The 13,620-nt window shown below is 41.0% G+C and overlaps 1 protein-coding gene across 1 annotated transcript in view; it reads right to left on the bottom strand.

Annotated features, from left to right (window-relative positions):
- Window positions 1–13,620, bottom strand: part of OCA2 (OCA2 melanosomal transmembrane protein) — a 229,348-nt gene that overhangs the window by 22,700 nt on the left and 193,028 nt on the right. The window contains exon 21 of the mRNA XM_065880688.1: window positions 720–813. Within this exon, the coding sequence (XP_065736760.1) occupies window positions 720–813 (94 nt within the window). The remainder of the gene's footprint in view (window positions 1–719; window positions 814–13,620) is intronic.

Below are 13,620 nucleotides of genomic sequence, written 5' to 3'. Positions count from 1 at the left end.
GATCTAATAGTTGAGACAAATCAAAGAACAGAGAAAGATAGACTATCTAAGAATATCTGAATGTAAAAATAAAAACTTAAAAGGTATCTAGTGTGTTTATCTAAGATTCTCACAATCCTCTTGTATTCCCAAAGGTGATTAGGCCTCCTTCCGAATACAATCACGTCCAAAGCCTTTGTGTTTACTCACCAGAGGTTAGTCTCTCCCAACATTTCTCTAATTGGCTGTTCAATGACTCCACAGGACAACATACTCCTCCAACCAAAAAGAATTTTTAAAAATCTTTCTTCTTACTCTTAGGTTAGAGTCTCTACTTCTTAGCTTACTCATTCATCACTCCACCCCCCAACACACACTCCTTAAAAAGGGAATAAGAAGCTGCCACTGAGGATGGTTTCTGATTCAATATCTGTTTCTAAACCTAAGCCACATCTGCATTCAGTGTGGGAGCTGGTTAACTTTGAGATGTCATAATGATCATCCTCAGGCCATACACTTAGAATGTCAGGGGCAGTTCTGCATAAAGTGAGAAGTGACAGGCCTTGCAGAGGAACTGAGTATGCCTAGAACTGCTCCAGTCAAAGGTGAAGATGGGTTTCCACTCAGGAAATCATCTGGACTATTCTTAATTTACTTTCAATTTGGCATGCATTAATTATCACTTCAGGCTCACCACAGTGTCAGGGGGCCCTCCCTCAAATGCATTAATACCCCCTTACCTCCCAGGCAGGCACCGAAGGCAAGGGCATACATGAGTGGTGGCACAGGCAGGCTGACCTCAGGGTCTCTGCTCAGGTTCAGGAGCACAGGAATCTGTGGAGGAAAAGGACACTGATATCAGGTCCATGGAAGCCCAGAGGAGTTTCCCATTCTACAACCAATTTGCAAAATCCAAAGCACTTTTTTAGCAGTCAAACTGTATGGAGCACAGGATGTTCAAAAGGAAATAAAAGCAACCTTTGGAATCCACAAAACCTTGAGTTTGAGACCATCAGTAAGTCTTTGTTTCCATCCACATGACCGATTGGTCCCCCTTCTCCTCAGCTCCTTCTCCAGCTGCTGCTGTGGATTCCTAAATGGGGTGAAGTCGCGTAGAATCTAACACAGTGTTTGGGACCACAACCATCTAACCAGCATTTATTAGCCCTGCCGTGGATCAAGTCCTACACTAACTCCATGCATACATCATTTTATTTAATCCTCAAACTTCCTCCAGGTGTGTATGTTATACCTTCAATTGATAGATAAGGACATCGAGACATGGAGAGACACAGATCTTGTAAGTGGCTAAGCCAGAATCAGTTCTCTGATTCCAAACTGCATGCAGGTAAACCGGTGCTAAACCATTTCTCACCACTGCCTCTGTGCAGTCACCCCACTCCTGCTGATGTTCATGATGTAACAAGCATCAGATTCAATGACTAGGAAGTAGTATTCTCTAGTAAATCATGGCAACATCCAGTGCATCTTTCTAATAGGGATAAATTTCACATTATAGTAATTAGTGAAACACGTAGCAGTTGTGACGGTTCTGTGTGAAATTTGTGTTCCCAGAACATGCCCCCTTGTGGTTCATGTTGCTAATGAAGGACAGAAGGAGATGTACTCATTGGACCTGTTTCCAGCACGCTCAGGAGATGTTAGTCCATGTTACCACTGTTAGGTACCTCAGAGCAGCCCATTAGAGGTTAAGGAGGGACCCCTGGACCTGCTGCCTTGGAGCAGTTGCCTTGTGTGAACCTCTGTAAAGAGCAGAAAGAGGAAGGCTCCAACAGTAACCCATCTGGAAAGGACTACCCAAAATCACAGACAGAAAGATAAAAACAATGTGGAGATATGTAAATGACATGTGATTTCATTTGCTATAGAGAATTAGGGGACAACAGAGCTACACTCTACTGGACACCAGGTTTCCTGATGTCATAAAAGCAACACCTCATTGCTTATTTGGGAAGATTGGATCAGTCCCCATCCTTTTATCTCTGCAATAGGACTTCACTTGCATGCCTTCTGCAGTGGTCTCCAGTGAAACAGACAGATCTACTTCCCTACCCCACTGACTCTGGCCTTGGCCAGTGGCTTGTTTGACCAGTGGGTGGACTAGACAGAAGCACCCCATGTTACTGTAAGCCTCTCTGAAGCTTCAGGTTCGGCTATGAGAAGAGCAAATCCCAGGAAGTATTGCCACCTCTTGGTGTCCCCAGAGGGAGGACATGTGGAAGAGCCCCATAAGTGCCAGCAGAGCCCTGACCAATGGGCTGTGGCCAACCCACAGACCTATGCACCTACGGTACACACTCCTCTTCTAGTCCTGCCAAAAGCTCTCCAGAGTTGCCTTGTGGGGTCTGAGAAAGAGCCCTTCCTATTAGCTGGCTCCAAGGAGAATTTCAATTCACTTTTTCATTCTCGGTAGTCCCAAATAGTTACTGGAAGAGAAATGAGTAACATCCTGGGAAGTCTACTTCACAAAGAAACAGAAATTCCTGTCAGAAGGGTCCCCTGAGCAGTCCCCATGGCAAATTTCAATCCTTGCTTCTGTTGTCTCATGATGAACCCAATTATTGTCACAGAGGAAATTTCAGACTTGAAGTCTTAGTTCTTTGGAGAAACGAGCAAAGTAGGGCTTCTCCCAGCACCTAGTCATCAATAAGAAGAGCAAACACACACACAGTGTGGCCACCAGGCACCATACACACCAAGCAGCATGTTGTCATAAAAGGCCAACCTCCACCCTAAAGGACTTCTTGTGCTAGTTGGCTCAAAGAAACAGACTTGGAACAACTAAGCACAGGATGCTGGGCCCTTGTCAGGGGTACTGAGGTGTAAAAGTTAGAAGGGGTCCTTGACCCTAGTGCTACTAAAAATCAAGACAACTGTTCCTGTGCACATGTTCCAAACCATATAGTTACAAGTACCAGATTCTGTTATAGGCTGATGGCTGCAGAAATATATCCACCCAAAAAAGCCCTGGGAGAGGTCTAGAGTCCTCTAAAGAAATGTCAGCAACATAGTGGAACAAAAAACTCGAGAATAACCACAAAAGCAAAGGAAAACAGCATTGGTCAGGTCCCCACTCCACACCCTACAGGAATGGGTTGTTGTCTCACTGGCTTTATACCAGGTCCCAGAAAGCTTCATTTTGCCTGCATCATCCCATTCCCCAAGCCAACATTGCTCAGCACCAAGTGGGAACTTCCTATTTAGAAATAATTTCCCCTCTCTGGGAAACAGAAAACAAACAGATGAGCAAACCTACTTCCCCAGCCTTTCAGGGAACTGCACAAAGGACCCACCTTTGTTTCACCCCAGCCAGAAACTGTCAAACCTGAGTTGTATAGAAGCAGTTAAGAACAAGGAAGAAAAGCAGGGGCTACCAGTGTCAGCCTCACACTAGGAGTTACTATGGTTTCCAGCGACCTGCTCTATAGATGATTCTGGTAGCTTTCACCACTGAAGAAACCAATGACCAGCACAGCTGCTGCAGACCTCCCGAATATTTTACTGGTTTATGCCCCACACGTATTTGTGTTCACTGACACAAGCCATCTGAGTCCCTTCCCAATCCCTCATGCAAGGCCCCACCATAGCCTGGGACCAGGACCAGTAGCCAGCCCACACCAGCAGCTGTGAAAATGAAAGATATCAGCCTAGAATCCTGGAGGTGACCACCCCATGGTAGCTCCTCCAGCTGTGCTCTTATGAACCACTGGACTGACACCAGTCACTGACTTCGACTTGCTATTCCTGTGGCAAGATCTTGTAGCCACAGGACTGTACCACAATAGCCAAGGCCCTCACAGTTGCTTGTGGGCCCCGGTTCAGCTCTATGTCTTGTCACTGGCTTATACTACTCTGCTCACCTGTAGCTAACCCCTCCAACTGTACACCTGCATGACCCCAGTCTGACTCCCAAAACTAGTCTCCACCGCCATGTACCCATGGCAAGAACCAGCAGCTATGGAAGTATGCACCAAGAGCAGGGCCCCTGCAGCTTCCAGTGCAACTACAGGTGGCCTCAGTCCTTGCTGCTTCACCAGAACCCCATCAGTATATGCATGTTTGTAATTGGCCCTTGCCACCACACAGGCACCTGCTGCTGGCCCCTGCAGCCAAGTGTATGTACACCACCAGCTCTGATAACCACTTTTATCAACCCTGGTCCCTAGCTGCAGGAACTGGAGGCACCACTGAGGACCACAACAGTCCTTGCAGTCTCTGTGGACCATCCACCACTCACCAAAGACCACACAGTATCAGTGATGTGGACTCCATCATGCTGAGCCAACAAATCACCATGCACCCTGGAACTAGAGCTTCCACATGCCCTCACAATTGGTGTCCTGTGCTCAGGTCATGGTACTCTCAAGCATGTCCCAAACTGCAGGTGAAGCTATTTTCCATAAAGTCTGGAAGAGATGGCTGCTTCTCCACATGTACAGATACTTGTGCCAGGCTACAGGGAACAAGAAGAATCAGGGAAACATGACTCAACCAAAGAAAGAGTGTAAACTTCCAATGACTGACCCCAAATAAATGGAGATTCAGGAATTGTCAGGCACAGAATTCAAAATAATTGCTCTAAAGATGCTCAGAGAGCTACAAGAGAACTCAAGTAAACAATTTAGAAAAAATAGGAAAACAAAACAAGAACAAAATGAGAAGTTCAACAAAGAGACAGAAAATATTAAAAAGAACTAAACAGAAATTTTGGAGCTGAAGAATACAATGACAGAACTGAAAAATTCAATAGAGAGCTTCAACAGCAGACTGGATTAGCAGAAGAATCAGTGAGCTCAAAGACAAGTCATTTGAAATTATCCAATCAGAGGAGCAAAAAGAAAAGAGAATGAAGAGAAATGAAGAAAGCCTACAGAAGAAAACCTATGTATCATTGTAGTCCCAGAAGGGGAAGAGAGGAAAGGGGGCAGAAAACTTACTTAAAAGAAATAATGGCTAAGAGCTCCCAAATCTGGAGGAAGATTTTGATAATCCAAGTTCATGAAGCTAATAAATCACCCCAAAATTTCAATCTAAAATATTCTTCTCTAAGGCACATTATAATAAAAGTGTCTAAAATCAAAGACAAAGAGAGAATTTTAAAAGCAGCAAGGGAAAATAAATTTCTCTCATATAAAGGAATCCCCCACAAGGCTATCAGTGGATTTCTCAGTAGAAACCTTAGCAATTCACAAGAGAATGGGATGATATATTCAAAGTGCTGGAAGAAAAAAAAACCTGCCAACCAAAAACACTTTACCTAGCAAAGCTGTCCTTCAGAAATGAAGGAAAGATAAAGACTTTCCCAAACAAACAGAAGCTGAGGGAGTTCGTTACCACTAGACCAGCCTTGCAAGAAATGCTGAAGAAAATTCTTCAAGTTGAAATGAAAACATGCTAATTAATAACATGAAAAAAGGAAAGTATAAAATTTACTGGTAAGTATACAGTCAAATTCAGAATACTCTAACACTGTAATGGTGATATATGAATCACTTAATCCTAGTATAAAGGTTAAAAGATGAAAGTATTAAAATATCTATAGTTACAGTAACTTGTTAGTGAAAACACAAGATTAAAAGATGTACATTGTGACACCAAAAACATTAAATGTAGTGTGAAGTAAAATATTAGATTTTTTGTATGCAATTAAAGTTGAGTCATTAGTTAAAATAGACTGTTATAAGATATTTTATTAAGGCTTCAGGTTAACCACACTACAAAAACCTATAGTATATACACACAAGATAAAGAGAAGAGAATGAAAACATACCACTACAGAAGATTATCAATTTACAAAGGAAGACAACAAGAAAGATACAAAGGAACGACAAAATAGCCAGAAAACAACAATTAACAAGACAGCAATAGTAAGTCCTTACCTATCAACAATTACTTTAAATGTAAATGGATTAAATTCTGTAATCAAAAGGCACAGAGTGGCTGAATGGATTTTAAAAAAGAAAAACAAAAAAATGAGAAAAAACAAGCCCCAACTATATGCTGCCACAGGACACACATAAGCTCAAAGTGGAGTGATGGAAAAAGATATTCCATGCAAATGAAAACCAAAAGAGAGCAGAAGTAGATTTTTTATGTCAGAAAAAATAGACTTTAAGTCAAAAACTGTTAAAAGACCAAAAAAGTCACTATATAATAATAAAGAAGTCAATTCATTGATAGCTTTTACAATTGTGAATATATGTGCATCATACATCAGAGCACCTAACTATATTAAGCAACTATTAACAGATCAGTGGATTTCAATGCCCTATGTAAAGAAACATCATCCAGACAGAAAATCAATGAAGAAATATTGGGTTTAAACTACACTTTAAAATAAATAGTCCTAACAGTCGTATACAGAACATTCCATCCAATAGCAGCAAAACGCACATTCTTCACAAGCACACACTGAGCATTCTCCAGGATAGATCATACGTTAAGTCACAAAATGAGTCTTAAGAAATTTAAGAAGAAAGAAATCATATCAATGATCTTTTACAGTTACAATGGTGTGAAACTAGACATCAATAACAAGAAGAAAGCTGGACAACTCACAAATGTATGGAAATGAAACCACATGCTCCTGAAGAATCCGTGGGTCAAAGAAGAAATCAAAAGGGAAATCAAAAAAATATCTAGACAGACCTTCAAGATGGTGGAGGAGTAACACAGCCTAAATGGGGCTAGTGCACCACAGCTATCCAGGAGGGAGTCTGGGAAAAAGTCTGGAACTGCTTAAGAGGCAAAGGACCATTTTTTCAGGGTGTGTGAGGAGAGCAGATTCAGACCACTGCCTAAACGAGCTCCAGAGATGGGTGAGAGATGGGGGTATCAGCATGGACACCAGAGATGGGCATGAAACACTAAGGCTGCTGCTGCAGCCACCAAGAATCCTGTGTTCAAGCACAGGTCACTATCCACACTTCCCCTCCCAGGAGCCTGTGCAGCCTGCCACTGCCAGAGTAGCACGATACAAAATTAATGTACAGATATCTCTTGCATTCTTATACACCAATGATGAAAAATCTGAAAGAGAAATTAAGGAAACACTCCCATTTGCCATCCCAACAAAAAGAATAAAATACCTAGAAATAAACCTACCTAAGGAGACCAAAGACCTGTATGCAGAAAACTATAAGACACTGATGATAGAAATTAAAGATGATACAAACAGATGGAGAGATATACCATGTTCTTGTATTGGAAGAATCAACATTGTGAAAATGACTATACTACCCAAAGCAATCTACAGATTCAGTGCAACCCCTATCAAACTACCAATGGCATTTTTCACAGAACTAGAACAAAAATTTCAGTTTGTATGGAAACGCAAAAGACCCTGAATATCCAAATCAATCTTGAGAAAGAAAAACGGAGCTTGAAGAATCAGGCTCCCTGACTTCAGACTATACTACAAAGCTACGGTAATCAAGACAGTATGGTACTGGCACAGAAACAGAAATATAGATCAATGGAACTTGATAGAAAGTCCAGAGATAGACCCACACACATATGGTCACCTTATCTTTGATAAAGGAGGCAATAATATACAATGGAGAAAAGAGAGCCTCTTCAATAAGTGGTGCTGGGAAAACTGGACAGCTACATGTAAAAGAATTAAATTAGAACACTCCCCAACACTGTACACAAAAATAAACTCAAAATGGATTATAGACCTAAATGTAAGGGCATACACTATAAAACTCTTAGAGGAAAACATAGGAAGAACACTCTCTTACATAAATCACAGCAAGATCCTTTTTGACCCACCTTCTAGAGAAATGGAAATAAAAACAAAAATAAACAAATGGGACCTAATGAAACTTAAAAGCTTTTGCCCTGCAAAGGAAACCATAAACAAGATGGAAAGACAACCCTGAGAATGGGAAAAAATATTTCCAAATGAAGCAACTGACAAAGGATTAATCTCCAAATTTTACAAGCAGCTCAATATCAAAAAGACAAACAACCCAATCCAAAATGGGCAGAAGACCTAAATAGACATTCCTTCAAAGAAGATATACATATTATCAACAAACACATGAAAGAATGTTCAATATCACTAATTATTAGAGCAATGCAAATCAAAACTGCAATAAGATATCACCTCACACCAGTCAGAATGACCAGCATAAAAAATCTACAAACAATAAACACTGGAGAGGGTGTGGAGAAAAGGCAAGCCTCATACACTGGTGGTGGGAATGTAAATTGATACAGCCACTATGGAGAAGAGTATGGAGGTTCCTTAAAAACTAAAAATAGAACTAACATACAACACAGCAATCCCACTACTGGGCATATACCCTGAGATAACCACAATTCAAAAAGAGTCATGTACCAAAATGTTCATTGCAGCTCTATTTACAATAGCCAGGACATGGAAGCAACCTAAGTGTCCACTGACAGATGAATGGATAAGGAAGATGTGGCACATATATACAATGGAATATTACTCAGCCATAAAAAGAAACGAAATTCAGTTATTTGTAGTGAGGTGGGTGGTCCGAGAGTCTGTCATACAGGCTGTAGTAAGTCAGAAAGAGAAAAACAAATACCATATGCTAACTCATATATATGGAATCTAAAAAAAAAAAATTTCTGAAAAAGCTAAGAGTAGGAGAGGAATAAAGATGCAGATGTAGAGAATGGACTTGAGGACACGGGGAGGGGGAAGGGTAACCTGGGACAATGTTTGAGAGTGGCATGGACATATATACACTACCAAATATAAAAAGATAGCTAGTGGGAAGCAGCCACATAGCACAGGGAGATCAGCTCGTTGCTTTGTGACCACTAGAGGGGTGGAATAGGGAGGATGGGGGAAGATGCAAGAGGGAGGAGATAATGTGATATATGTATATGTATAGCTGATTCACTTTGTTATAAAGCAGAAACTAACACACCATTGTAAAGCAATTATACTCCAGTAAAGATGTTTAAAAAAATTTTGGACAAACAAAAATGGAAACACAGCATACCAAAACCTATGGGATACAGCAAAAATAGTTCTGACAGGTAAATTTATAGCAATAAATGCCTAGATTTAGAAAAAAGAAAGATCTCAAATAAACAACCTAACTATTTACACTTCAAGGAACTGGACAAGCAAACTAATCCCAGAGTTAGCAAAATAAGAGAAAAACAATGATTGGAGCATAAATAAATGAAATAGACTAGAAAACCAATAAAAAAGATCAATGAAAACTAAGATCTGGTTTTTTGAAAAGAAACAAAATTGACAAACCTTTAACTAGAATAATAAAAGAAAGAGCTCAAATAAATAGAAATGAAAAAGGAGGTATTATAACACCTAGAAACACATAGGATCACAGGAGACTACTATGAACAATTATACAGCATAGTGGACAACCCAGAGAAAATGGACCTCAAAACATACATCCTACCAAGACTGAATCAGGAAGAAATAGAAAATCTGAACAGACACATAACTAGTAATGTGATGAATCAGGAATCAAAAATCTCCCAAGAAAGAAAAGCCCAAGACCAGATGGTTTCACTGGTGAATTCTACCAAACATTTAAAGAAGAATTAATGCAAGTGCTTCTCAAACTCTTCCAAATTTTTGAAAAGGAAGAAACTCTTCCAAACTGGTGAATTTTACCAAATATTTAAAGAAAAGCTAACATCAATACTTACCAAACTATTCCAAAACATGAAGAGGAAATATTTCCTTACTCATTCTATGAGGTCAGCATTACTCTGATATCCAAGCCAGATAAAGACACTGCAAGAAAATGAAACTACAGACCAATATCCCTTATGAAATTTGGCACCAAATTACTGAACTTCAGGATGTCATTGCCTCTTCAAACATGAGACAAATGGAGAGACTCCAGGGCTCAGGCAAAAGAGGGAAAAACCACAAAAGGAGCAGAAACACAGGTAACATCACTCAGGAAACAAGAAATAAAATTAAAAAGCAGCTAATGATGAAAAAGGTTTTCTGTGAGACAAAGAGATGGGATAAAGGTGCTGTTTTTTAAGTAAGAATTCCAGACTGATTTAGCACTTTAAACTATATGAATTGAATTGAAATTAAACATTAAACAACTAAACAGCTCAAAATAATGAATAAGTAAAATGTTGGGTAGTATAAAGTGCTATGGGAAAAATAAAGCAAAAATGGGACTGGGTGTTCAATTTTACACTGGGAAGGTGACATTTTACAAAAACTCACCAAGCCCACAATGATCTGTGTGAAGAGAATCACTGGAAGAAGGAGGTGGAAGTGCAAAGGCCCCAAGGCACAAGCTTGCTAGACATGTCCAAGGGAAAATAAGGAAGACAGTGTGGTTGGAGCAATGTGGGCAAGGAGAAGAGTGATAGGGGTGAGATCACAGAGGACACAGTGGCCATATCTGTAAGATACATAGGCCACTACAAGACTTTGACTTCTGCTGAGTGAGGTGGGAATCCTCTGTGGAGAATAGATGCTTAGGGGTGGAGCAAGACTGGAAACAAAGATGACAACTTGGAGGTGACACGAGAGGGAAATACTGGCTAGATTTAGGGGCAGTGGTGGAGTTGATGGGAACTGGCCAGATTTAGGAGCTTTGAAATACAGCTGGCTGTAAGGTATAAGAGAAAGCAAAGAATCAGGCAGGTTCTAAGATGTGTGGCCTTAGAAACTGAGAAAATGGAATTCTATTGTTATTTATGAAAATGAGGAAGATTGGGGAAGGATGGAATCATGATCAATGTTTAGTTTGAGACACCTGTCATATCCCAGTAGAGTAGAGGTAAGAGAAGCAGCTGGATATTAAGCCTCTATGTCTGCAGAGAAGCCCAGGAGTTGTCGGGTATAGTTGCCATTCAGAGAATGAGTTTAGAGAAGACAATTCACAATAAGTCTAGAGAGTGTAGTGGCCAGAACCGAGTCCAGCGTTTGGGGGGTGGAAGATGAAGGGGTTCATGGATGAGACTGAGAGGAAATGACATCATTGATAGAAGGAGAACCTAGTAGAGCCGGACAGGGAAAGGGTTTTAAGGAGGAGAGAGGTTGCCTCCAGGACACATTGTCATTGCTGTCAAGCCAGGTTAGGATAGAACAAGGGGCATCACGGAATCTCTCATGAGGGTGGGTACTAAGAGGTCATTGCAACTTTGGAGGCAACTGTGTCTGTGGATTGTGGGAGAAATGCTTGACTGGGATCAAGAGAAGAGAGAAGAGAAGTTAGAGTGAGACTAGGACAGCAAGGGTAGACAACATTTTCAAAGTCTGCTGTCACAGGAGCAAAGGAAGGGGAGGGAGCCAGCTGCAATGTATGGCCCCATGAGAGTCTTACTGAGAGAAGAAAGGGCAGCATATTTGGAAACCAATAATAATGATCCAGTGGAGACTGAAAAATAAATTCTGCAGGGGAGAACTGTGGGATCTGGCAGCAGGTGAAGGGCAGGAATTCCCCCAAACAGCTGGAGGAAGGCAGCACGCCCTGGGGCACAGAGCTCATTATTTGTGGAAGCCCCCACATGATTGTTTTCATTTCTTCACAAATGGGAAGCAAGGTCATCAACTCAAGGAAGAAGGGAAGGTTCTGGGGGCTTGAAGAGATGAAAAGCATGCAGAAGTGGTCGAGAGGCATGGGCACATGAGGCCCAGGGAGCAGGTGTGTGGCATGTGGCACAGAGGGACCTTGAGGAAGGGCTGTGGTTGTGAAGCCAGATGGCAGCCTGAGTGCTTGGTCCTCTGCCTGTGCACGCGAGGCCAGTAGGTGGGTGGTGAGCCTCACTTACATCACCTACTTCAGCAGGGGCTTTGCCAAGTGAAGGCAGTGAAGTCAAATAAACAGAAGGGAGCTGACATTTAATGCACAGAGATAATCATAATGATAGTCATGACAGGCAAAGTGTTTAGGGAAGAAAGGGACAGTGGAAAGAAGAGGGATCAGCAGGAGGGGACCCATGTTGTCAGGCCTGTTGACTTGGATTACAGAGTTATCAGCCACAACAAACTCTAAGGCAGGGTCCAGGATTGGGCAGTATTAAAGGAATCAATTTCCAGGTCTTCCAAACATCTTCAAAGCAAACTGCTTTCAGTCTTAGACAATGGATATTCTATGGTCATGGCCCTGTAGATGTGGAGAATTTTGTAGGTATAAGAAAAGGTTCTGTTTGGACAAATCCCAGCTGAGCCCCAAGGCATCCCCACCACAGGGAGGAACACAGGTTGAGGTCAGATTGCTGCCAACCTCAGAATTCGTGGGGATGCCTGCCAGGGCCACACACACTGCCTGTCAGGCTGAGCCAGGACCCTCAGTGTTCCCCTGAGATGACTGGTTTGGCTTTGGTTCTGCATATGGCCTTTTCCTCAAAACAGCCTCTTCCTGTCTGACATTGTCCTAGGACAGCTGTTCCTTCACCTCCTGAAATGTTCCTTGAGTCAGTCCAGCACACAGTGCTCTACAGAAGAAGCAGCTGAGTGCCTGCCTCTGGACTGGTCACCTCAGCCATGCTGCCAAAGAATTCTGAAAAAAATGTGACTCACTCATAAATCTTAAGTTAATATGTAATATGTGTCACCCCAATTAAAAATAATTCCCAAGGATGTAATTGCTAGCCTATGTTGACATTCTTAAACAAAAGCATTATATCATTCTTATTTTTTTCTTCCAGTTTTATTGAGATATAACTGACATACAGCACTGTGTAAGGTTGAGGTATATAGCATAATAATTTGACTTACAGACATCATGAAATGATTTCCACAAGTTAGTTAACATATATCATCTCATATAGATACAAAATAAAAAAATTATTCCTTGTGATGAGAACTCAGGATTTATTCTCTTAACAACTTTCTTATGTAATATACTGTACTGTTAATTGTATTAATCATGCTGTACATTTTCTTAGTACTTATTTAGCTTATAACTGGAAGTTTGTAACTTTTGACCACCTTCATCCAATTCTCACTTTCCCACACCCCACCTCTGTCAACTACAAATCTGATCTTTCACTATGAACTTGTTTTTGTTTTGTTTGTTTATTTGTTTTTGAAGTATAATTGACCTACAACACTATATTTGTTCCTGGTGCACCACTTGGTTATTTGATATTTCTGTACATTGCAAAATGATCATCACAGTAGGTCTAGTTACTATGTGTCACCATACAAAGATATTACATTATTATTGACTATATTCCTCATGCTGTACATTTCAACCCTGTGACTCATTTATTTTGTTACTGGAAGTTTGTACCTCTTAATTTCTCTCATCTAAATATATATATATTTAAATTTAAATACCATAATATCAATTCATCTAAAAAAATATGAAGCACTTCTTCTGCATTCTGAGCAAGAAGGCACAGTCCTTGCTGCTTGACATGTAGCCACTACAATGGATGTCTGATCTAGGACCATGGGAAGGACAGCTCAGGTGAGTGCAAGACAAATAACAATTAAGGAAGGCTGGCAGGACTGCCTCTTACAGGAATGACAGGACTCATGGCTAGAACCCCCAGGAGAGAAACTGAGGTGTCCTGGTAGAAAACAACAGGAAGGAGGTTGGAGACAAGATGGCACAGTAGAAGGACCCAGCAAGGCTCTTGTTCACATTCAATGGAAAAATCAAAAGTTTTACAGACAAGCAA

The sequence above is a fragment of the Phocoena phocoena genome, chromosome 7 (genome assembly GCF_963924675.1).
Source record: "Phocoena phocoena chromosome 7, mPhoPho1.1, whole genome shotgun sequence".
In the NCBI taxonomy this organism is placed as follows: Eukaryota; Metazoa; Chordata; class Mammalia; order Artiodactyla; family Phocoenidae; genus Phocoena; species Phocoena phocoena.
This window is presented reverse-complemented; position numbering and strand designations above follow the sequence as displayed.